Here is a 25,301-nt window from a genome sequence, read left to right as displayed (position 1 = left end):
TTGAGAGGAGATTGGAAAAACGGGGGATGGAGACCACAGTTCCACAGCTTAAGTGACCAAATAAAAAATAAAAAAAAAGAGGAAGATGGCAGAGTGGAAGTGGGAGAGGAAAAAGGGGAGAGACGCAGGAAGAATGAAAGGTCCTAAAGGGGGGGAAAGAGCAGGCGAGGAGCGGGCGGTGATGCAGTGAGGCTCGTTCAGGGTCAAGCACCCCTCCCAAGGACTCCCGGGCCTTTTAGAAGCACGGTATTCTGGGATAGGTGACAGTCTATCGCCGCCATAATGCTGATGAAGACCCAAATTTATGTGGTTACCATATTGGATGTTGGCAGAGCGATTCAGAAAAAAATTCCGATAGCAAAGGTTACAGGTTCATCGCCGGATGGGGCGGCGGCGGCGGCGGCGGCGATGGCGATGAAGCGCGCCCTCCAGTAAAAGGAGAATCATATTGCGTTCACCTTGAAAAATGTAGCATACAGTTCAAGTATGGCGGCGGGTCTCTCATTTGATTTGCATGTCAAATCACAGAAGTGGTAAGGCACAGGATCAATCTGGTTTACTTACTTCAAAGCCGGTAAACATGTCTACCACATAACCCATTAGATGAAATCAGACCTGTAATAGAATATCAATGGCGTACTTTAGTGGCCCGGCCTGTAATCATTTCCAATTCATTTCTGCCCAACCTGAGTAAATAAAAGCAAAAACTCCAGAGCTGTTTGTTGTTTAGTGACATTTTCACTTGAATGCCACTCTTATGTGGGGAATTTCCAGTTGGCCTACCTCGCTGACAGCTCCCACAATGACACACTTTCACATTATCTGTCACTTAGCTCAACCGGCAACTCCTAGACAAACACACACACGCCCGCACACACACACACACACACGTACACACACACTCACACACACTTACTCATCTTTCTGTCCATTGTGCTTCCCGCAGGCTTGCGAGCTGCACTTTCTGCTCGGTCCCGCCCGAAAAATTAAGGTGGAAAACAAATGTGTCATTCTTCCTTGATGAGCAGGATAGGGAGTGCTGGTTTGCTCACGCTCTGCAAACTCCTTCAGTTTCAGACTTTTGACATGCGAGTGTAAATATTATGATTGATATGGGACAAAGAGAGTACTTGTGTCCTGGTATTTTATTGTATTGACTTTACAGGCTGATGTAGATCCCAAATGTCAAAAACACACTTCACAGTTTCACATTATCCCATATTAAAGCGTTCTTTTGTTATTATTTAATTGTCTTTGATTGTCCCATCATTTCCAGATCCAACAGGCTACAGATGGAGGGATTATGGAGCCATCACCATCATCATGGTGGGCCTTGCCTTTGGCTTTCATCACATGTACAGAGTGAGTACTCTTCAGCTTCATCACTGACTCTTATTTTACCTTTGATTTTTCTCCAAAATTTGCGAGGCTATTATAAACCGGTAGTATCCTGCGATCTGTCACTGCGGCCTCGCCCCTGGTTTTACGCTTTAAATTGGTGAGCTTTGTAAGTACATTGGTCGGTGATGAATTACGGTGCTAGAATAGAAGGCGCCTCTGCAATATGTAACATCACTCTGGTGTAGTTATTAAAGCTTCCCTGCTTTACGTCAAACCATGATCTCATTTGAACTCATTCTTTTTAACTTCCCTCTCCCCCTCCCATTAGATATATATATTTTCCTTTAAAAAATATAGTTGCTAACACAGCACACAAACCGTTTTTGACGTCCTGCCGTCTAAAAATAATCACCCTGGTTTTTATCGGGCTTAGCAGCCCTTGAACATGAGCTCATGAGGCCCCTTGTCCCCGCTGACATTAATCCCATAGTGGTTGTTAGTAGTAGTCTGAGTGGCATGTGGAAGCCATTACTCTGGTTTTAAAGGGGACGGGAGCTCACGCAGTAGCTCTTGGCCTAGATGACGAGGCTCCCTCCTCCATCTGTGCGTCTCTGTATGCACAAGTGTGTGTGTTTGTGTGTATGACGGGTGCACATCACGCACATGCAAATGCTAATGCTTGCCTAACCCTTTCAAACATACCGGCACCTCTTAAGATCCTCTTTATGCCCTGTTAGTTCATCCTCCCTTTACATAGCTTTGCATTGGGGCTAGACATGCTCACGCTCATGTGTATCTCCTGTCCTTTACCCCACCGTCCCCGCAGTCTCTCACTCAGGAGAACTCAAACACACTGTAGCTGTCCAGCAGCTCCTCCAGGCTTAGCCAGCCGCCGGTTGCCTGGGAGGTGGGATTCCCTGGCGGGACGGCACAGGCTGCTGTCATGTCACTGGAGCGTAGCGCCAGTCGCACCATATGTCCTGGCTTCTGCCCATACTTTATTTATGTTATGGAGCACCTTGTAAACACCACACTCCCAGCAACCCACTTATTAATTACCACGTGTTGACACTCATTTAATCTTTTTCTCTAAAAAGTGTTTATTACTCGCGCTGGTGTGGCCAGCCGCCACCTGGGCTGGAGAGAAAACCCGGCCGCACACTCCCGATCTGGCTCTGAGAGACTGGAACCGTCTTTATTCAGGTCCTAAAAAACAGGAAAGTGTTTATGATTTCCTTGTGCAGCCCGCTCGTGTCGGCCAGATTCCCTGGGTTATTGATTGCATGTGCTGACCTCAGCTCCACGCACACACGTGAAGAGGATTCAGTCAGATGCTCATAAACTGAGACTGTTCATCTGGTTAACATTCACGCTGGATAACAAACATGCTTATTTGGCTGTCAGACTGCCTTGAGTTCCGTGGCAGAAGATTGTTTCTGGTTTTGAAGGCTCCTGCTCACCACAGGCTCGTCTCATACCAGCTTATTCTGGATTGATTGCACGCGTTTGTGTTTTGCCGCTACAATGTTTGCTCATGCCTATACCATTTGCTTGGACAACTAAAAATGTATTTACCTAATCAGGCCGTGTAGAAAATGAGGTCGTATTGCAATAAAACAATGCCTTTGACCTTTCACTGCCGAGCCGAGGTGGCCCTGTGTTTCCCTTATCCTTCCCTCCTTTCCCACAGGAGAAAAGCCTCATATTGTGCCGTGTTTTTAATTGCAGAAATACATCCTTCCCCTCATTATGGGCAGCCGAGAGGACAAGAAGCATCTGCAGAGGATGGAGAGCAACATTGCGGCAATGAGTGGCACGCTGACACAGACAGGTGAAGATTAATATCTTCATCACTTTCTCCCTCCTTAACATTTTCCCTCATTTATCTGTCGCCAAAATCGGGGGGCCCCACACGTTTTTAACAAATGACGCCGCTGTCATTTCGCTTTAATTTGAAATTGCTTGTTTACTGTCAGGCTCCGGCTCAATTAATTACGTTTCGCTGAAAAGCTCTTAACCTCGGAATATTAATGAGGAGTTGGGAAATGACAACTTTTCTTCCGCCTGCCCGTCCCCTCTCCCTTTCTCCCCCCTTTCCAATCCCGCTCCCCCTGCGCCAGCCTCACCCCCGTCCAAACCACCACAGCCATCATCATCATCCACTCCCTTCCCCCGTAGGTGGCGAGAAAGTTCATTTTAATTTTGTCCGTACGCTTGTGTGTGTGTGTGTGTGTGCGTGCGTGTGTGTGTGTGTGTGTGTGTGGCACCGCACAGTGTGGCGTCTGGGCTCGGTGCTGGACTTAGCGTGATTAAGTGCACGGTGACAGGTGCGGCTCCCTTGTTGGACAGGTGAGGAATCTCAACCTGGCTGTCAGACACGGAGGGAGAGCGGGAGAGAGAGACGGAGAGAGAGAGAGGGAGAGAGAGGGAGAGATGCACTGGTGGCTCTTTGTCAATATAATTAAAAATCCAGGGAGGCGTAAATGAGGAAGGCGCTCTGGAAAAAAGTTTGGTCTCATTAGCAGCAGTGTGTTTTCACCTGCAGGAGACCACACTGACAAACACACTGCCTTTATTTGGATGATCAATCTTTACTCTTACTCTTCTGTGGCAGATTACACAGAAATCTCTAAGAATCTTAACATACACTGACACATCTACCCACATGTCCGAGTGTAATGAGGTTAGATGGAATGCGCTCGCATCCTCCTCTCTTTTTCCCACACTGGCTACAATAAGTGTATGAATTACGGATTGAACGAGGAAGAGGAAACCTGGGGCCTGGCGTCGGCGTCTATCACAAATCCCATCTTGTCAGTTTAAATACAATCACCTCTTGTGCCTTTCCCCCCCCGGCCCCCCTCTCCTTCATCTCCAAATGAAAGCAAATTAAAGCGTCTGCGTTCACACTTCCTGTCACGGGACCAGCATGAATGAAAGTACGGCTGCTATCATTTAATCCGGTCACACCCCACGCTATTGTTTCCTGCCCCGGGTGAGGCAGGTAGGTGGACGCTGCGCCGTCCTGCCGGGGTTGGCGTGCGAAGGCGCGGCCTGCCCTGAATCTGATTAACAAATATATGCACTTTTATGGTCGTTTTCTCCCAACTATGCAAACACATTTCCTGTGGCCATTTCACTGCCTGCTCTCTCGCTCTACTCGTCCCTTTGCTGGCGTTTGGCCAGCAGACAACCCTGTTTTGTTTGTCGGTAAAGGGAGGATTTCACAGCCGAGCGAGGACCTGGGAGAGCCACCGAGAGAGGGAGCGAGTGAGCAAGAGAGAGAGAGAGAGAGAGACTCCGGCGGAAGAAAAACACGGGGCCTTTTCTTCAGCCAGCGTGGGGAACTAATTTGCTATGACTGCGGTAGCCAAGCTGCTATTGTAGTTAATGACTGTTGTAGTTAACAGTTGGGGAGAGGGGTTGCAATTACACTGAGAGTTTTCTCCCCCTGCTCTCCCTTTGTCTCTCTCTCTCTCTCTCTCCCTCTCTCTCTCTCTCTCTCTCGCTCCCCCTCTCATCGCCACACTGAGTAATAGCGACCAACTGCCTCGCCGCTGCCAATTGCTTGAACCCCCTTTTGTTAAAGTTCATGTATTTCTCTAGTGCCAGGCGCAATGAGGTGATGTATCCTTTTGAATGGGGACTACATTAGTCCCTCTCTCTCGCCAGCCCCCTTTGCTCGAGACTCGGGGCCTTGACTCCCATTATGATTTGCCTACAACTTCACACAGACAATTAATGAATGGATCTTGGAACTACTTCAGCGCACCCGGGCTGTAATGGAATTGTGCGGCTGTTTGGGCGCTCTTTGTCGGGCGGGAGCCATATTGGTGACCAGCTGGCCGTTACAGACTAGAGACAGGCCCGGACACATGTAGTGTGCATTATATAGAGGTATTTACTGAATAATTTACTCGGAATACACAAATGTGTTCCCTTCTCACAGCAGCTGTAGGCGTCACACATCAGCTTGTCTCAGATTTGTTCTCACACACACACACATGCACACACATCTCAGTAACAAAGTCTCCTGATTCATAGCTGGCCAAACACGCTGACCTCATTATCGCTGGCTTCATATCGGGGGTAAGAGGATAAGAAGTTATGCATTTCTCTCAGTACAGAACAGTAACTTTTATGGACGGACCAGAACAAATTTGGGCTGTGAACCATTTGGCCAAACTGAAAAACGGGTGCCAGTGGTAATTTGGTAAGTACGGAGTTACTGGCTGGCAAATTGACGCACACATCTGGATAAGCTGTTTTGTGGTGCGGTGGAATCACCCCCGGAGACAGCGCAGCTCTGGGTTTAGAGCACACACACACACACACACACACACACACACACGCCCTTTTTAGCAACACCTTTCCAAGCAGGAACGGCTGAGGGCTTTTAGTTTTATTGCCGTCATCACAGAGGTTGTTCACAATTCGGAGGACAAACTCCAAACTGTTTGCATTGAAGCTTTTTTTCTTCTCCTCTCCCTGTGTCTCTCTCTCTTTCTCTCTCACTCCAACCAACATTCGTGCTCAAACTCATATTCCTCTAGATCCTGCACGCGTGCATAGATCAAATGTCTCAGCACCCCACCCGTATTGATACAGCTCCACCCATTTAAACACAGGTGTCGCTAAGATATTAGCGTCTTTGAAAAGATCAAATATTTTGTCTTGTTGTTGGCTTTTAAATAGAAACACCCTTCACACCGGGCTGTGTGCTTTGTGCCGCTCCGGGTTAATGTGAGAGGAGGGTTCTTTACATCCCGTCCAGCCGGCTGCAGCTCAGGCTTTTAACCATTGGCCTGACAACCTCAGCAGTGGACCCGCCACAATATCTGTTGATGTTAATCCTATTAGGCTTGATTTAACACTTTACACGCCCATGATTTATATGAATGTTTATTGGTTTTCTGTAATATAATCAGCTGAGGGAAACTTAATGCATTGTTTGGTAATACACGCGTGACTGGAAGCAGGGGGCAACAAACTGTGCCTGGTGTTATTTGAAATCATATACCCTCGTCCAACACCAACACTTGAACTAATTCAATCTTCAAAGTCAATGGAAAAAGAACAATATTTATTAGGATTAGGGGGGACATTTTGTCTGGCAGCCTCCTCCCAAATGAGAGCCTTGTTTTTTCCTTTGTTGATCGTTTGAGGATTTAAGATGCATTAGAAGCCAGTGTCTGGGTGGGTAATGGAAGGTTAGAGACTGTTATTTGATTTAAGTTCAGACACTGGAGATTAATATCACCATCCCAGCCGCCACCCCCCAACGCCTCGGACCCAAACGCCAAGACTAAAGTTACTGCTTATTAGCTTTGATTGCGATTCTTACAGGGCGGCTTTGATCGGTGACACCGGTCGAGTCCCATGTGTTTCAGTCGCACGGCAGAAAATGACAAAACGTCCACCTTTTGACAAAATCTTCCCCCCCGCTTCCTTAATTTTCCACTTTGCTGAATTGGCCGTGATGTTGTTGTTGTTGTGTTCTCTTTGTGTCACAGTCAGTCAGCTGCAGCAGACCCTGGCAGCCGTTCAGGAGCTCCTGGTCCAGCAGCAGCAGAAAGTCCAGGATCTGACGCGGGAGCTGGTGACGGCAGAGGTAGCTACTGCACCACCTCATCAACGGCTTAGCGCCCGTCGCCTTAAACCGCCGCAGCCTGGCCATTTGCTCAACACGTCTGTGGTCGTCGTTAAAACTCTGAGGTTCTGCCTGTAAAACAAAGCCTTTTTTTCCCGCTCATTTGATGATTTCATTGGTTTTAATGGGTATAAACCGAATGTTGGCACTGAGTCACATTGTGAAACACTTACAGCTGGAACGGGGCACAGTTGCAGTGATTGGAGGAGCTCTTCACACTGCTGTGGAGGGCTCTTTTTAGGGTCCTTACTGCTCAGTTAATAATAGTAATAACAACATTGACAACCACAATAATACCACCAACAATAAGCACTTAAGCCCAGAGAAAAAAAGAAATAATACTGCTTTTACATTTGTGCTTCTTCTGAGCTTATTCCGCCAGTCAGCATCACATAGAATACATTGTTTTTCCCCAGGATACACAGTAATAAACCTGGAACCATCACAGTGAAGATTGTTCAGTATGCCTTTGTCTAGCAGGCGGAAAACGGCGACTAACTGCGAAAACGTGTATTTCTCAATTTTATCGCAAAACCTTATCCTTACCAAAATCTTAATTCATGGTTGGTGCTAGCAGCCTCGTCCAAAATGACCTGTGGGGCTAATTCATGCCCCCGTGGAGGTACAGTCTCTGGGTAAGGATAGTAACTACCTTCTACCTTCTGGAAGTCCCATTAATCATTGTTGGGGTTTTTTTCCCTCTTGTTTTTTATCACAAACCTGGTTCTGTGTGTGTGCTCAGGCTTAAGTGCTTAATCGCTTCAGGAAACAAACCCCATTGGTGCGCTTGTTACCTGGTCAGTGGGAGAAAAGACTTCACACAAGCACCAAGAAGAAAAAAAAAAGCTCCATTATCCGCACTGTGTTGTGAACACGCTGAGGGTTATGGGTCGCAGCTTTAACGTCAGTCACACTGTGATTGATGTTTTGATGGAAGCCGCGCAGGTAGTAACTCTGGAATTACGCAACAGCTCAGTAAAAGTAAAGGAGACTACAAGGTTTCCCCAGGCCTCTGTGTACTAAAAGCTCTGCTGCTGCGAGTCGTAACCACCTTAGATGGACGGCCTTATTATATATCATCAAAGAGTAAGCTGCGGAAAAAAACTCTGGCGCATCCCATCGTGGGATCATAATCTTTAGCCATATTGTCTACCTTGATTTTTATAGGCCTTGTTCATAATCTGCTGAGAATTATACGTGTTTGGGTGAATTAGTCTGAGTGATTGTTTTAAAGAAACTTATGAATGAGGATGAAATGTTGCTGGCTTTTTTTATAACGCCGCTCGTAAATCGCTTTATGATCGCCCGGGTCCTAAAAAGCTGCGTTGGAAGAGACGATCTTTAGACAATGTTTTATGTCCGCAGCTTGTTAAGCACATGGATGTTTGACTATAGCATCTGGATATTGGGGGGAAACATATGCGGACACATCTGCTTCAGCACAAAGGAGGGAGGGGAGAAAAATCTCAATCTCTTCCCTGAATGAGGTTCATCAGAAACGGACTCCTTGCTCATTTTGTGATGTTTTGCGTTCTTCTGTGACGGCACGGCGCGGCGTTAAAGCAGCGCTCGCCCCCACACCAGTTGTGTGTGTGTGTGTTTTGTGGGTTTTGAGGAGAACTGTTCTCTATTATTATGTACTCTCCTAAGAGGTATAGCAGATGTATTCTTTATATTGATAAATTGGTGTTATTACAGTGAACACACACTGTTGGGTTTGCGTCTGCCACTGCGTGTCGTCGTTTTGGGCGTGTCCTTTAAAGGTCTGTGACTCGTTATAGGACAGTGAACAGGTTCAGACTCCTGGGGAATCGCATAAAGAAGACAAAAAGCTCCGACAGACTGTTTGATTTTGTTCTGTCGTAGATCAGAGAGGACGATCATGAGAGAATAGCAATGAAATCCCGGGGTCGTCACTTCAGACTATCAAAGATTTAAGGCCAAAATCTCTCAATCTGACTGCGGCTACAACCCACGTCTATAAACCTTAACATCAGGAGCCCAGACGCGCAGCTTTATGTCCGTCTGTTCACTTTAAACAATAAGTTCCCTGGACCGTATTGAGGGATGAGGGATGTTTGCCGTTTTATTAATCAGCCCCAAAACACAGATTGGACCGAAAAGTGTCCACTTCATTTTCTATGAGTGCCTTGTTGGACAGCGGTAGTGTATATAAAAAGTATACTTCACATCAAAACACCCATTAAACAAATCATAAATTCCTCTTTATAGCTACGGCGTTGATCTTAAATTTTACCCGTGAGTCGGCACAAGGCGCTCTGTTGTCTCAGGCCACGAGGGGAAATTGGGAAATTGTTTTCAGGTCCGGGTTGCGTGATGAGAAACACATGTTGGAGCCGGCAAGCTACTTATCATTCACCGTTGGAGGCTTTCGGGGTTTGCCTCACCGCACCGCTCCAAAAGCGCCGCGCTCGGCAATTATACCTCTCAACGCGGAAATGTGACTTTAACCCGAAACACATGGAGACTTCTGTTTCCTCAGCTGCTAAGTAAACATTTCTCGTCGTCTGGAAACCACGGAATTGCGGAGAGCCCGTATACTGTCCCCAAACTGGGGACCTCATTATGGGATTGAGTCGAGGCAGAGTGACTCATGTCCACACACACACACACACACACACACACACACAGGCTCACACACATGCTTACTCTGCACATTTGCAGACTTCAGGGCCTGGGATGGTTCTTTTCCTTCTCCATTCTGCTCCGTTATCATGACTGCTTTAAGGGCGTTTTAATGATCGCGTGTTAAACGCCCGACTCCAGGATGGATTTGCCTCGGGCTGATTCATCCTGCAATGTTAAACAGCCGGGTCTATTCCTGCTCCATTATCATTACAAATCTGCTTGTTAACTGTGTTTGCACTGCTGTCTCAACTCACTGATAGTTCTCTTTATTAGTGGATACTACATAGAAGATTACAAACCCGCCTCCTCTGCCGGCGCGAGATGAACTGCCAGTGGGGAAAGTGCATAAATAGAGTAAAATCAATTGCCGCGTACCAGTGTTTCCACTCAAAAACACTCCTCTGGGGACTTCCTTCTGAAACTAATTCCATCATAAATATACATGCATTACATGAAAACACACAGTCTGCCGGCAGAGTAACTGTGAATTAATTTGCCTTCAGACACTCTTAAACAAGGCTTGTTAAGGATCTTATCTTGTTGCTAATGGTCCATAGGCATTTATCTTCATTTAGCCAGATGCGTTGCCGTCCTCGGGTGCTGCCAGAGTGGATCGTCCTCGTAATGTATAGTTTTTTCTCTCCTTTTTTTTTCCCCTTTTCCCTCGAAACACTTAGTTAAGCAGCGCAAAGGGGGCCGACCCCGTCGCACCCAGGCAACCACCCGAAACGTATTAGCTCATGTGCTTTTAGATGGGTTAGGAAACGAGTCATTACTGCGGTTTAACACGATAAACACACACATGGAGCCGGCACCAGGCGGCACGGGGATCAGCTATTAGTTTCATGCTCTCATACACACTTTACAGTACACACTATTCATTAGTCACATACATACATTTATTATTATTAAAGCTACTATTACAAAGCTCTATCTTGAAATGTTAGTTAGTTTGTTTATCCAGATCAGCTTTTAAATCTATTTGAATGTTCTCTTTATGGACAGAATTTGATTACAATTGGATGAAATTATTTTTATTTTATTGATTTGTAGTCAAATCAATGCCCTGCTTTGTTATTTTAATATCAGGTTGCTATAGTAACTCACACACAGCTTATGGCCTTTGTGTGAGATCACAGGTGAGGCCTTTAATGTCACCCTCCTCCTCCTCCTCCCCCTCCTCTTCCTCCACCCAAGCAACTAGAAAGCATTAGTAAACTTAACCAGAGAGTTTTCTACATAATGTTCATATAAATGTGCTGACATGTCAAAGCTGGAGTTTTGGCAGCGGTGCACCATTTTAATTGTTTCCTGAGAGCAGGAGTCAGGCGTGTGACGCGCTTTGATGCGAGTTATTACACGGCGTTGCTCTGTAGGTAATGCACATAATGTACGTCGCCCGGGGTTACGACTTCTCCCCCTGAAGCTGCCGTTTTGCTTTCTGTGACACTAGCTTTAGTAAATCCTCACGTTTCAGCCTTTTTTCCGGGCCCGCGCAGCAATTACATGTTTTTTTTTCTCTCTCCGACGCAAAACGAGAGGGAAGTGGAATCGGGGCCTTATTATACGAGCGCCCAGGGGAGGCGGAGGATTAAGACGGTTCTAATGAGGTGACGGCTGTAATAAGAGCGTCTTCACCGGGCCCTCCAGAAGCACCACCTCTGAAACGCTGCTCCTTATCGCAGAGGTTTAGGAGGCGATAACAACCCGAAAAAATCTCTTCCTTCTTCATCTGCTGTCACGTCTCCTCCTCTACCTCCTCTCCCTTCCCTCCCTCGCTCCCTCCCTCCCTCTGCCGTAAATGAGGCTGATCCCTTTCAGATGTGATTCAATTAATTTCTCTTAGATTTAATTACAAGAGATAGCGTCCAACTTATCCCTCTCCCCTCGATAGGGGGTCTGCGCTTCCTAACAAGCTGCCTCTGGTGAGTCAGGAGAGTCTTAATTACACTTTTTACTTTTCCTTTATCCCACTTTTTCCCCCTCATCCTCTTCCTCTCCTCCCTCTGGTCCCATCAGTCTTCCTCCTCGCTGAAGTTCAGGGGCCGTAACGTAGCGCCGCCGCCGGCCCGGCTCGCCGCGCACCCTTAAAGTCCCAGCAGGTTGTTTTTGGGAGTTGCTACAGAAGATTTATTGTTTTCCTTTACATTTGACTGTGACGTGGTTGTGTTTTTTCAGTGTATTTAAACATCACCTTAATGCTTCCGCCGTCTTCCAGCACATTTACATGCACTTTAGAACTTTGACTACACTGCGTTTAAGGAAATGCATTGGCTGTTCTTAAACGTCAGGTACGCACCTAAACGCAGGCCAAGCCGCCGCAAAGAAACCCGAAAGTGTGGCTTCCTGGCCTGCATGCTGCCATTTTACCGGTCCGTGCCCTCGGCTTAATCGCGTTTCCGCCTTAAATGGCAGAAAGGACAAACACACTCAGGAGCGTGCGGCCAGCCCAAACCGCCCGGCCTCAAAAAAAGAAGAAACTTTTTACAGAAACAGATTTTCCAGCAGCAATTTGCCAGTCAAATAAATGAGCCATCGTTCCCTGTAGCATCTCACATCTGTGATAACACCTGCCGTTGATAAAAGACAAAAAGAACAAAACAAGCTGCTAACCTGTGATCTGCCCTGCTGAATGTGCCCATTGTTGGCGATAAAGTCATTATCCAAACCGTGTGTCCTGCCATAATCTTTGATAGATATTATGGAAAAATTATGTAAAAAGGCCAGCATATACACACACACACACACACACACGTTGGTCATAAATGTGACTGTAGTGGGTTTGTGTGTGTGTGTGTCTTTTTTGTTTCCTGTCTTCACTGGCGGTAGGCTTCCAGGTAGGCAGTTGTGAAGTTGTTATGGTGATGGATGACCTGATTACACAGCAGACTGTGGCATTTGCATTTGCCTTGTTTGTTTATCTTGTAGCTTATTGCTTTTTTTCCCCCAACAAAGGCTTTTTTGTTCTGATTTCATCCTACAGAGAGTCGGCGCAGAGCCGTAGTTGAAAGACGTATATTGACTCTGTGCTGACATTATTTTGTCGTGTCTCTTAAATTCTCTCCTGAAGGCATCATCTGCAACCAACCGCATCCTGGACAGCCAAACAGTGGGAGAGCTGAAGGCTGAAATCGCCTCTTTGAAGGGCTTACTGCTCAGCAGGTAACAAAGTTATCCAGCCCACTGTCACATGAAACAGTGCAGGTGTGTGTGTGTGTGGGTGTGTGTGGGCGGAGGCCACACTTTTGAGATCCTAAATCCACTCGTGAAACCTTTCAGTGACAGCCTGCACCAGCACACACACACACACACACACACTTTCATTCACATTTCATTCCATTTACACCTGAAATGAAAATACATTTTGAGCCGTCCTCGTAACATCACATCGCTCCTCCAAATTGCCCCTCACACTTAAAGCACAATCATTAATCTCTAATGTTTTCTAAGCATAATCTTACAGGCTCTCACGGTTATAACACTGATTACACACATTTCTTTTACTTCGCCTAACTTGCCTCTCACCAATTAGCATTTTGCAGGCATCAGCTGGTCCTCTTTATTCTAACGCCTTTATTGGTAAGCAAGATAAGCAAACGTGTGCCTAATTGCTAGCGTGCATCTTTTATCAGCGCAAAATGAAGGACAAATGTTAAAAGACAACGCGGGCGGAGCGACAAGGGAGCCAATCCTTATCAAACCCGGGCATTTTGTGGGGATCGTGTAACGTTTACAGCCGGATTCTCGTGCTGTCGGAGTCAAATCTGATGGCGTCTGACACGCGTTAACACAGGTGGAGGGATTTTTTTGTATCGTTCCTGTCAAAAGGTCTCATTGTATACGGCTAGAAATCACCTCATTCTTTTCAGCTGCATTGCCCAATCTAGTCAGGCACAGCCCCGGCTCAGTCAGGCCCATTAGCATGCATGATTATGTATCAGTGTCTATAATGAAGCTTGAAGTAACGGTGTACATCACAAAACGGCCCCAGGATGAAAATTGCCTCAGAACCGTCGAGTTGAGCGCCGTTTGTTCCTCTCCTACATTCTAATCAGCAATAATCCTTTTGTCATTTGCTTCCTTGACTTTGTCCCCGACTCTCACAATGAGTTTTTTCCGGCTGAGGCTTAAATTGCAAAAATAAAAGCACTACGCCGACCATCTGTCTCCAAACTCGTCCCCCCTTTGCTTTTCAAATGATCCAAATCGTCTGCACAACTGTGTTTCAGCCACAAAGCGATGATCTTATTTAGACGCAACTTTGTCTTTTTGATCTTAAAAGCTCCAGTGGATGTAATTAAAATATCAAAAAAAAGAAAGAAAGACTCAGCCGTCTGTGGCAGGTGTGTGGAACATCTGGCTGTTTCGGGGGGGAAAAGCCATTTTCTCTGCTGTAATTATGAGCAGTACATAGGGTGCTCTGTGTGTGGCTGCATACTAAAATTTGAACCGGCGCTCAGAAGACGCCCGGCTTAAAACGCCGTAGATACTTTGCGGTTGCGGTGCGCTCAGTAATGGCCGCTTACTTCCTTCCTCTTTCACACGTTTTGATCACAATGAGATTTTTGATGAGGTTCTGTCAGGCCTCATTTTCTCTCTCCGTCCCTCACAGGAAGCAATTCCCCGCCACTCCCTCCGTGCTGAAGATCCCGGCGTGGCAGATCCCTCTGAAGCCGCCCTGCGCCCCCGGCTCGCCGTCCGGCAACCACACCAACAGCAGCAGCGACATTTCCCCCGTCAGCCAAGAGTCGGCCAGCTGCTCGCCCGTTAAGGACGGCCACCACAGCCCCCAGGACGCGCTGGGCGGGCCCGACGGCGCCCACATCGTCAACGGAGACGACGACGGCGGCCCCGTGGGCTCAGAGGCCGCGGCGGCCCTGGACCTGAAGGACCAGGTCCGGATGGAAGTGCAGGGGGAGGAGGAGAAGAAGGAGGAAGACGACGATGACGTTAGCCATGTGGAGGAGGAGGAGGAGGAAGAAGAGGAGGAGGAGGAGGATGTTCTAAGCATCCAGACAGAGGACAGACGCGGGGGGGACGGACAGATTAACGAGCAGGTGGACAAACTGAGGCGGCCCGAGGGTGCCAGCAACGAGAGCGAGGTGGACTAGACCCCGGCAGATCAGATCAGATCAGCACGCCGACTCCACCGGCGGTTTCGTTCTCGTTACCACTTCTGTTTTTTGTCCACAATTACATCTCCACTGTTGGTTTCTGTTCGTCTCTCTCAAACTTCTCCGTCTCCAGCGAAACGCGGAACAGACGTGGGCGTGACAAGATGCAAAGCTGATAAACATCTCGGGCCTCACCTCGGGTTTCCTTTTATCGCACAAACTAAATGAGTGTGCGTCCCGGCGAGCATTCAAACCTTCCAATCTAAATTACTGTACGCAGTATAAACCATACGTGTCTCACTCCTTTTAATTTCCATGATTTGATGAGATTACACACACACCTATACGCCTTAGGGTCCTTGTAATTGTACCAAGGCTCCTATACAGACCAAAGACGTACGGCTGCACAGAACCCTCCCCTCCCCTCCGTGTGTCTTACAGGTTCAGGTCAGGAGTTTCACGCCGGCCCTCGACTCTCAAAGCTACGGCCGGAGGTTTCCAGAGGAGCATTAGCGGCGGAGGTTTGTCTGCGTTGACGGCAATAGGAGAGGACAAGCTCTTCCCCGGCTGCAGCTTTTAGCCTCTTTTATGTGTCCTTTTGCATTGGTGTCAGTCTGTCAATAATTCACAAGGCCAGCCGAGTGGCATTTGGGTGAAATAAAAGCCCTGAAATTCGAGATTAGAATGTGATGACGGGCTTTGTTCCACGGCGGTGTCAGAGTGCTTATGCGCTCAAAGGCGGGGAAGATAAATGTTTTTTCCCCTGCTTCTCTCTCTCTCTCTCTCTCTCTCCCTCTCTCTCTTTCTCTCTCTCTCTCTTTTTCCAAAGCGAGGGCTGAATGTGTGCATCTTTTGCCCGAGCGTGTTTTTCTGCGCGTGGCAGGCGAGCAAACCCAGACCGTGTCTCTCTCTCCCTCTCCTCGGCTGAATCTGCGTCTCCAGCAGGGCAGCTGATTTGGTTTGTGAAGTATGTTAATAATCAAATGATCAACAAATAACAGATGTATTAGTTCATGCGGCTTGAAATGTCAAGCAGGCTAAAAGCGGAAATCTAATACGGAAAGCTCTGTTGCATTATATTATTTTTCCGTGACGAACCCTCCGGTCCCAAATTACGTAGGGCCTCCCACAGTGAGTAATCTTTACAGAAAACGCCGCCGATATTTTGTAATTAAAGCGCAGTAAGACGACGAGCGGCCCCGGTGGAAGTCGCAGGAACTTGTGTCACTTCTCTCTCTCCTCTCTCCTCTCGGGGTGGAGGTGGAGGGGCCTGAAGTGAAAGCTGAAGAAAAATGCCCCCGTGATTGAAAAAGAAAGTAATAAATGAATACTTGAGTTATTGAATTACTCACTTTGTCTCCAGCTGACGAGAAGAGACGCTGAGTGAGAAGAAGGGACGCACGCACGCACGCACACACGCACGCCCACCGCCGTGCCCGTGTCGAGTCAGGGCCTAGCATCAGCGTCGTCTTCCTTAAGAGCACAGGAAAGGTAGAGGCTCCCCATCCACACATTCTATGAGTTCTGTTGATTTGTGTGCTTTTAAGGGGAAACACACACTGTTACGCAATCCTGTCAATGTCTTCAACCTCTGTGTGAATCTGAGAGACATGCAGAACAAAGAGGTCAGGAGTGTCACTGATGCCTTTGAGCCTGTTCACTTTCAGCGTTGGGCTCCTCTGTGTGTGTGTGTGTGTGTGTGTCTGTCTGTGTGTGTGTGTGTGTGTGTGTGTGTGTCCCTGGTTAGTGTGTTCATCCTGACACGGCTCAGACAAGTGCAGCAGAAACTTGTAATCTGTTTGTTTGATCTCATTGAGTTATGTTCATGTTCACTTCAGACTAGTTGGAAATTAAAAACTACATCCTGTTATTATGAAATGTTTTTGCTCATTTCCTGTGTTTACTCGCTTGTTTTCCTGTGTTTCACTAATGTTTGCTGTTTTTCATGCTCAGTGTTCTGGAAATGATCAATCTAACCCAGCTGCTCACAGCCAATCACATGGCAGTGTTTAATTTATAAGTGTGTTTAAAAAGAAAATCACAATCACATTGGAATTGTGTTTGAGTCATTGTGTGTGTCTGTGTGTCTGTGTGTCTGTGTCTGTCTGTGTCTGTGTGTGTGTGTGTGTGTGACAGATAACTTTTCTATTTTTCAGACGTTTCTCTCCTTTCTGGTTAAATTCTAACTCCCCTTCTGTTTGCATTCAGGATTTTAGTGAATCTTTGAAAACATTCCACCCCGTTCCCCCCATGTTTACCTTCTCCAGTGACATAAAGGTGCAGCCAGCCGGGGTCCAGCATTTCTGCAAAAACAAACCACTCAAAACCTTCTGTTGCAAACCTGAGATTGACATTAAAACAAATTTTATGCACATTATAAAGGCTACAGATGGGATCAGGAGACGGAAACGCCGCACAGACCCAGCAAACGTTTGTGTCCCGTAGTCTTTATGGTGTTAGGCTGCGGTGTTGCCGCACACACACACTGTACGAGTACGAGCAGCCGGGCAAGAACGCGTTACGCTCTCAGCTTCTGCTTCTGTTTGACAGCTTTCACTCTGGAAATGAGTCGATGACACAGTTACACATTACACACCTGCTAAAGGAAAATCTACTTCTTTCTTTAGCTCTGTGTGTGTGTGTGTGTGTGTGTGTGTGTGTGTGTGTGTGTGTGTGTGTGTGTGTGTGTGTGTGTGTGTGTGTGTGTGTGTGTGTGTGTGTGTGTGTGTGTGTGTGTGTGTGTGTGTGTGTGTGTGTCAGTCACAGAAAATGAAAGCGAGGCGAGACAGGCAGGCAGAGTCACAGCAGAGGGGAAAGGTGAGCCGTCGTGCTTCAGCGTGATCAGGTGTGTAGTTTCACCATCAGCAGGCGTGTCACTGTGTGTTCTGGGATCTACACAAGACACGCTCCAGGGCCGTTTATAGGCAGAAAGCTGAGGGTCAAAGGTCACAACTCAGCTGCAGTGCAGTGTAGAAAAACCTCAAATTAGAAAACAAGCAGTGGAAAAATAAAGATTAGAATTATAATAGATGTTTTGTTTAATGAACTGTAAATTAAATAATAAATAATTCTTTTAGTTTGATGCACCAAGCAAAACATAAACACCAATAACCTAAATGATTCAAAAATTCCCACAGAGATCAACCAACTCCTCAGCTGGTGGCTACAAAAGCAAACATAATAAACTTCATCAGCATATAGGATTAATTATTGATTATTCAGTGTATCTGTGTATGTTGGATGATCTGCCTAAGGCCTCTGCATTTTTTAACTCCAATCACCGCCGTCAATCAATCAATATCAGCTCTGATATCGCAGCGGAGGGGAGGTGATGGATGCTCCTCACGCCGGCCGGGTGATGAATGATCCCAGCATGTTGGGGGTTAAATCCCAAACTGTCTCTCTCTCGCTCTCTCTCGTCGTCGTTTCCTTCATACCTGGGCGTTTTGAATATTGCGATGCATTATCAGGCGTACAAATTTAATTTGTCAAGGTCTACATGATCAATAGCGTCTCACATATTGATGAGGTGTATAAACTTCTCCCGGGGTTCGATACCGCATCCCTTTGTAATCCATTAACCTCTCCCTAGAGTTCAGGCCAACCTTAGATTTATAGGAGCCTACTGTAATAAATGCACTTGTACATCATTTAGCGTCTTGGGGGATTTGCAGCGCATTCCTGTCCGGCGAGCAAAGCGTCCATCTCCTACTCTCTCATTCGCATCCTCATTTCCTTCCCAGAGTCCCGACATCCAGCGGCGTTTGCATACCCGTCGCGCTCGTAAATAAGCCATACATCCTGTTTAGAGCCCAGCTTAGTATTCGGGGGGGAAACTGGCAGACTGGCATCTCTGACGTCCAGCGACTGTTTGTCCAAAGCAACACCTTGGTTTTGACACCGTTTGTCTCCCTCCGGTTGGGAGCCTTAACCTCATCAATCTTGCCGCTAAACGGAGAGCACTCAATAGGATGGTGTATCGACGCGCTGTGAACTCCATTGTTCGCTGGAACTGAGCACTCAGCAGGTTAGAGGGCTGAGTGTCTCCTCGGATCAATGCAGGGGGTTGTTAGCCCGCGGCAGCCGGAGTCAGAGGGCCGCGCCGCCTCTCGCTCCTCTCAGTCCTTGAGCCGCGTTTACGCAAACCGTCATCCCGCCCCGACACAATGATTCAAGATGTAGCCCGTCTGATCTGTGAAGGTTCGAGCCGCCTACCGTGACCTCCAGAGGTCACTCGGCGCTGCCATGGATTTCGTGACACGTCTGCTTCCTTATTGAGTTTGGTCGGGTAGGTTTCCTCCTCTCCTCCTTCCTTCCTTCCTTCCTTCCTTCTCCCCATCCTCCCTTCCTTCCGTCAACCGGTTGCTTTCCCCCCCTCTGGAAATATCCAATTACCGCTCAGGACTCCATGTTTGGACTGATGTCACCGTCTGCAGTGACACTGAATAACGGTGAAGAAACACCGACGCGCTCGTTTCATTTTTATTGTCGCAAGTTGAGAATTCAATATCTGTGTGTCACATCTGCTTGAGCTGAGTCGGGGAGAGGATCGCCTCGGAACGCTGCGGCTAAAAGCAGCTCGCCGGGTCTCAGCCGCTCGCACGGCGGCTCCTTCCTGGTGAAAATGAGAACATTTGACAAGTCAAGGTCACCGAGGGGCTTTGACTGTATAAGGCTTCAATCGCAGCGCCCGGCCAACGCTGCAAAGTCATAAAGCACTTTGTCATCGCTCGCTATATAAACTCTCAACAATCAAGTGGGATCACATTCCCCCCTCGCCCCCCCTCCCCCGCCTCCCGCCCGCTCTGTGTGGCCCCTGTCACTTGATTTTCTCTTGGCGCCGTTTCAAATCCAAATGGAATATGTGGATACTGGTAAGCTGTCATGTATGTGTGTGGGGCTATGAACCAGGCCCGCAGCTTTACTCGCCTTATTGGCAGGTAGGTGACGGCGCTGTGGAGGAAAACAGTGGCAGGCTGTAAAACAAGGCGGGGCTTGGCAGGGCGGGGTGGGGGGGGCGAGGGGCTCTGGCTGGCAGAATTTATGAATGATCCCATAATGAGGCATCAGGAGGGTGGGGTGTGTGTGTGTGGAATGGTGCGGTGGAGGTAGAAGGGGAGGAAAAAAACAAAACAAAACTCCTTTGTCCTGCGTTTTGGAGTTGAGCGGCGGCGCAGGAGAAGAATGGATTATCCTGGGTGGGCCTGTCAGCCTGCTGAGGGGGGCCGCGGCTGCAGGCGGCGCAGGGGCAACAGGTGCAGCCGCTCGCCAACGTTTGTGCAAATTAGACTAATCACAGGGCCCGAGCGCGGAGCACCTGAAGCACGCCAGCGGCCACGCAGGCAGCAGGGGGGAGGGAGGGGGGAGGAGGACAGAGGAGGGAGGGGAGGGAGGGAGGGAGGAGGAGGAAAATAAAGGAGGGATAAGAAGAATGGCAATGAGGAGGAGGGGGAGAGAAGGGCAATATATTCTTTATGGCTTTTTTTTTGCATTTACACACTGGGCACTGCGTTCCATTAGTGCTCCACACACACACACACACACTCACACACCATATTTCTCCCAACACTTAAATTAAAAGGATTATACGAGATTATACTAATATACTCATTACATATATGCAGATCTTTGAATTGATGACGTGAAACAATAACACTCTGCATTCCAACACAAAACAAATCCTGAAGGTGAGAGAGGAGAAAATATTACGACGTATTAACAATGTGTGAAGGCAGAAAAGAGCGCCATCTATAGAAACCCCAGACAAACAGAAGCTGGAGGTATTTTATTAATGTTCATTTGTTAATACCGACCTCGTTAACGACCTTATTTTATTTTCTAATCCGCCCTGATTTAATTTGCTTTCTCCCGTAGTTTCTAGGTGATTTGTTACAGAGTGAACTAATGTTATTCAGATACGCAGCAACCTTTGCTTATTACCGCGGACCCTGTGGGACGATTTATAGAGAGTGTGTGTGTGAGTGCGTGTGTGTGTGTGTGCGCCGCTGTCCGGAAGTTTGATGTTCTGCAGCTGAAAGTTTGAAAGCCAAAGTAACGTGGAGTTCATTCGTTATTCTGCGTCTGTTTTTACAGTTACTACGGCGATAAATATCTCCGGCCTTTCCGTGCTAAATAAGCTCGAAAGAATCTCCCCTTCGCGCCAAATCCTCCGCCCCAGCCCGGGACGCTCCGGGTGAATGGAGGGAGGGAGGGAGGGCCGGACGTGTACATTCACTGACCTTGTCCTCCAAAATTGGCTGGGATTGTCACGGCGAAACACAACCCACATTTTCATGCCCTTAGCCAGAAAGAGCACGAGCGAAAAAAATAATCCCCAAAATCCCTCCCTGGTCACCCAATGTCTTGTTTCGGAGGGTCTGCGGTACTCAACCAAATTCTTCTGGTAACAGAAACCCACAGCGAATGATGGACTTTTACTATATTTAGCATCAACAGAATCTTCCCAACCTTTGCGTCTTCCATGCTACAAATATCCCATTGCTGATGTATTCCATATTAAATTACTGAGTTTTGACCGCGCGGGGCACACAGTGTCTGTTATCAACCACCATAATGTGGAAGATTAGCACACACATGATGTCCACCTGTTGCACCAGATCTGTTTTTATGAAGGACACAGCTGTGATACTGAAACCCTGCAAAGAGTCTTTAAAGGCCCCCGTGATGTCCCAGGCCCCCGTGATATCCAAGAGGGCTTTAGCAACTTTTAGTTTCTTAACTCTGGACTCATCTGAGCTGGTGACACATTTTCCACTCCACGTCTCATTTTTAATGTGATTAATGATACCTTCGTTTTCATCAGGTATCAAAAATCTGCCTCGCGCGGAAAACCGGACAGAAATAAAACGGTAGATTTGATGTCGATGAGTCTCTGGATGGAATTTCATACTGAAGACTGCCAACATATTTTAAAACCATAAAAAATGTAAAACACAACAGCAACACAATGTGATACAAATACAACATCAGGTCCTGACTTAGAATTACGAACTAACTCAAGAGAACTCGTTTACAGGCTTTTTACGTTTCTGGACATCCATTGATTTTGGAAATGTTCTCATCCAGTCCAGTAAAGGTTTTGGTTTTAGTAAGTTAAGTTTTGAAAATGTTTTTAAGCAAAGGTCGGAATCTTGACTAGTCGAGGTGGAAAGTAATGTTAGAAGACCGGCCAGTTGTTCTAGTTACCATGAGACGTTGTCATGCGATTCACCGCTCTGAGTATTGCTTGACTACAGACTTAGTCGTCATCACAATGCCCAAAGCTAAATATGTTTTTAAAGATTCCATTACACCTTTTACGCACTGAAAAGTTATAGAATTTGTCAAAAAGAAAGTGTACAATTCCTATACATTTGCTGAAAAAACATCATCTGGTAGCTGGAAGATAAACTTGATGTTTCACTCTTCGGCAAACGTTCACAGCGTCATTACATCATCGACTTATTTATGGATATTCTCACAATCCTATGAACAAAGCCAGAGATTGTACCTGAGTTTAGTGAGACAGTAAAGGGGAATTGAGGTTTCAGGAGATTCAGGTTCATAAATTCCATCAAACAGAGGTTAATATTGGTGATGATTTGTCTGAGTGTAGCTTTTATTCGCTCTCTTTCTTTCTTTCCGCAGCTATTCTCCAGTCTGACGTTCTGACCTTCTGCCAGCGGCACGTTTAGTGTCCGTTTGTTATTTGGCGACGTTTCTCTTATGTAAATGAGCCCGACTGGGGTTTAGAAGAAGCGTAATGCATCAAGGCGGATTAATTACAGGTGTGTGCGCTCGTGTTCGCTAAACACCTTTTTATGTACTCACACACAAACACAACACACACACAGTCAAAGCCACTTAAAAGAGAAAAATCATCGTTTTTTTCTACACGGGAGCGACACTGGAGCGGCTTTTACTGTATTAACATAAGAATGAGTCACGCAGGGCGGCTGGCAGGGTCGGAGGGGTTTTACAGCTCCGTCAGGCTGTGTCCATTTTGTGTTCCTGCCATCATCGCGCCGCAGAAAACACCGTGTCCGACCATTCCGGCTTATTGTCAGCCAATATGCCAGGCTTTCTCCCCTGAAAGAAAATGATCCCGTTCCCCTCGGACTCACGTCAAATTAAGCAAATTTATGGCTTAGCACTTAGGGAACTTCTGCGTTTGCCAAGAAAGCAGCGGGCCGCACTTGCCAGGCCGCGGTGCTGCGCTGTGACGGTTCAAGTGGAATGAGAATGAGTCTGGCCTCGGAGAGAGCGCGGGGGGGCCATTACGCTTCTTTGTGGTTGTTTTTGTGCTCGGAGCTCTCTCCTTTTTGGATCAGACCTCCAAAGCTCTTGTCTCTCCCACTCCTCCACGCAGACCCTCGCTCCCGGCGTTAAGCGGACCTCTCCGAGCGTAATGGCCGCCTGGCTGGCTGCCAGCCCGGATCAGCCGCTTGATGCACTTGTTCCTGGTTGATGTCTGCCACTGGTTTGTTTGTTCTGCTGGCAAAGTCTTGTTTAACTGTGTGAGTGACTAATTTGTGGCGACGGGCAAACGTGAGGCAGAGTAAAACAAATAGAAGGCGGTGTTTGGTATTTCTTGGTAAACATTTATGTAACAGGGCTGACAGGAGGCTCATTTTTCACAAGCTGTTTAAAGGGCCTCAGCACTAATCTTTCCACTGGATTCTGTTTGTGTTTGCAAGATGACAACCGCGTGTTTACCGAATAACATCTCCTGTGCAACATTACCGCCCCCCCCCCTCCTCCTCCTCCTCCTCCTCCTCCTCACCCCCTTCACACAATGTGTCCACTTTAAACAAAAAGAACTAAAAGACCAGAACCTCCATCCTGGGAAATGCAATAACTAACGCAATGTCAACCATCATTTTCTGGCGTTTTGATCACTGGAAAATCTCCTACATCGTCTCAATGTGCCAAAGGTACGCAAGACCCTCAATTGACCTTTAACCTCTATACGTTGGCAGAGGATAAAATGATCAAAGTTGTGTCATGCTGTATATTATTATATTCATGTTTGGTGAATTGACATTGAATTCCTGCTGGACCTGACCTTTGACCTCTGACTTTGTCGCCGTGACATTCTCACAGCTCATGAGAGTCTCATCAGCGATTTCAGGGATGTTTCGCTCACCACTTTCCTGCGGACAGACCAGTCCAATCCAGTTTTTCTGGTTTTTGAAGTTAATAACTGCAGATTTCTTTATTTGTTTTCAGCTTCCAAACTGTGAGAAACAAACACTGTTATCTTTAGTGCAGCGCTGAAAAATGTGTTGAAAGCAAAAGATTTCGAGACGCGCCAACAAGACAAAGGTGTGTTTATGGAAAAAGGAGGAAAAAATGTTACCTGGCCAGAATGAGAGCGTGCAGGTGTTACACAACAGAGCAGAAGAAGAATATGAGTGAAACCCAGTGACCTGCAGCAGTGTGCCGGTGCCTCATGCAGCATAGAATATTAAAAGATAATCACGCTTTTTTTTTAATGCATGAAATCACAGACGGGGATGATGTCAGTATTCGGCGGTGGCCATGTTGAAAAGCTGTAAATCGACCTCCAAGTGTGGTTAGATTTAAATGTGGAAAACCTAAAACCGGTCTTTTTTTTGCAGATCTTTAGAAACTATCTCATGTTCTGACTGCTCAGACTTTCCTTACAGATGGTTTTAACAGAAATTTGCGTCCTTATTCCAGCTACTTTTAAGAGAGATCGGATGTTGCGATTTTTCCAACTACCAAATCCCTTCTTCGTAACACGGGGCCGCCTCGTCTGAGCGTTAACAGGCTCGGTATTGCTGCTGCGTACGTTCAGCTTTCGTGGATGCCAAGACTATCACAAACCCCAATCACACACAACCAAGAAGAACGGCCGCATATACAAACAGAGCCACATAAGGCAAAGCCGCATGTTCCTATGGCCCTGCATCCAATAAGGTCTTGTTAATGGTAAATTGGATGAGTGTGTGTCCAATTCTCCATTTCCTCAGGGGTGTCTCAGCCGCAACAGCTGCTACCAATGGTGGCGCAGCTTTTTTTTCCACACAGCCCCCTTATTCTACCGTGTGACTGAGGTCTTTCCAAAATAAGCCCATACGCATGCAAAAATAGATAAATCAACTTCTATTGCAAAGGGCAATGGATTTAAAGAGAGGTCTAACTGGAGCGCAGTGCTGACAGAGAGGAGGGAAGCATCTCATCCCAAAATGTGAACTATAAATGTGCTATTGAGGCACTCGAATGGCTGTTGTAGCTATGTTGTATAAACCTGATATGATGTATAAACTGGTGGTGGTGGTGGGGGGGTTGTTATCTGAAGGCAGATATGAGACGGCCGAAGTTCATTTCATGCAAAAATGCCTCAACTGTTTGTTCCATCTATCAGCCACGTTGTTCTTTGCAGCAAGCTGTAGCCTGTATATTTACTTGGTGCTTTTATGGCAGAAAGAAAAGTGTCTATTGAAGTGGTACCTACCGTAACGTACCAAAACATTTAAGTACAACGTTTTATTACCATTAAGGTGCATAAACACTCCAAATGT

General features: G+C 46.9%; 1 protein-coding gene across 1 annotated transcript in view; it reads left to right on the top strand.

Annotated features, from left to right (window-relative positions):
- The window catches only part of pex14 (peroxisomal biogenesis factor 14), a 43,246-nt gene extending 26,445 nt beyond the window's left edge, over nt 1–16,801 (top strand). Inside the window, exons 5-9 of the mRNA XM_076163475.1 lie at nt 1,277–1,362; nt 3,070–3,172; nt 6,855–6,952; nt 12,711–12,802; nt 14,253–16,801. Of these exons, the coding sequence (XP_076019590.1) occupies nt 1,277–1,362; nt 3,070–3,172; nt 6,855–6,952; nt 12,711–12,802; nt 14,253–14,751 (878 nt within the window). The 3' untranslated portion in view covers nt 14,752–16,801. The remainder of the gene's footprint in view (nt 1–1,276; nt 1,363–3,069; nt 3,173–6,854; nt 6,953–12,710; nt 12,803–14,252) is intronic.
- The last annotated feature ends 8,500 nt before the right edge of the window (nt 16,802–25,301 follow it).

Source organism: Genypterus blacodes, unplaced genomic scaffold, assembly GCF_046128005.1.
Source record: "Genypterus blacodes isolate CSIRO-AG114 ecotype Tasmania unplaced genomic scaffold, CSIRO-AGI_Gbla_v1 ptg000131l_1, whole genome shotgun sequence".
Taxonomy (NCBI): Eukaryota; Metazoa; Chordata; class Actinopteri; order Ophidiiformes; family Ophidiidae; genus Genypterus; species Genypterus blacodes.
Note: the sequence above shows the minus strand (reverse complement) of the source record. Positions and strands in the feature narration are given on the sequence as shown.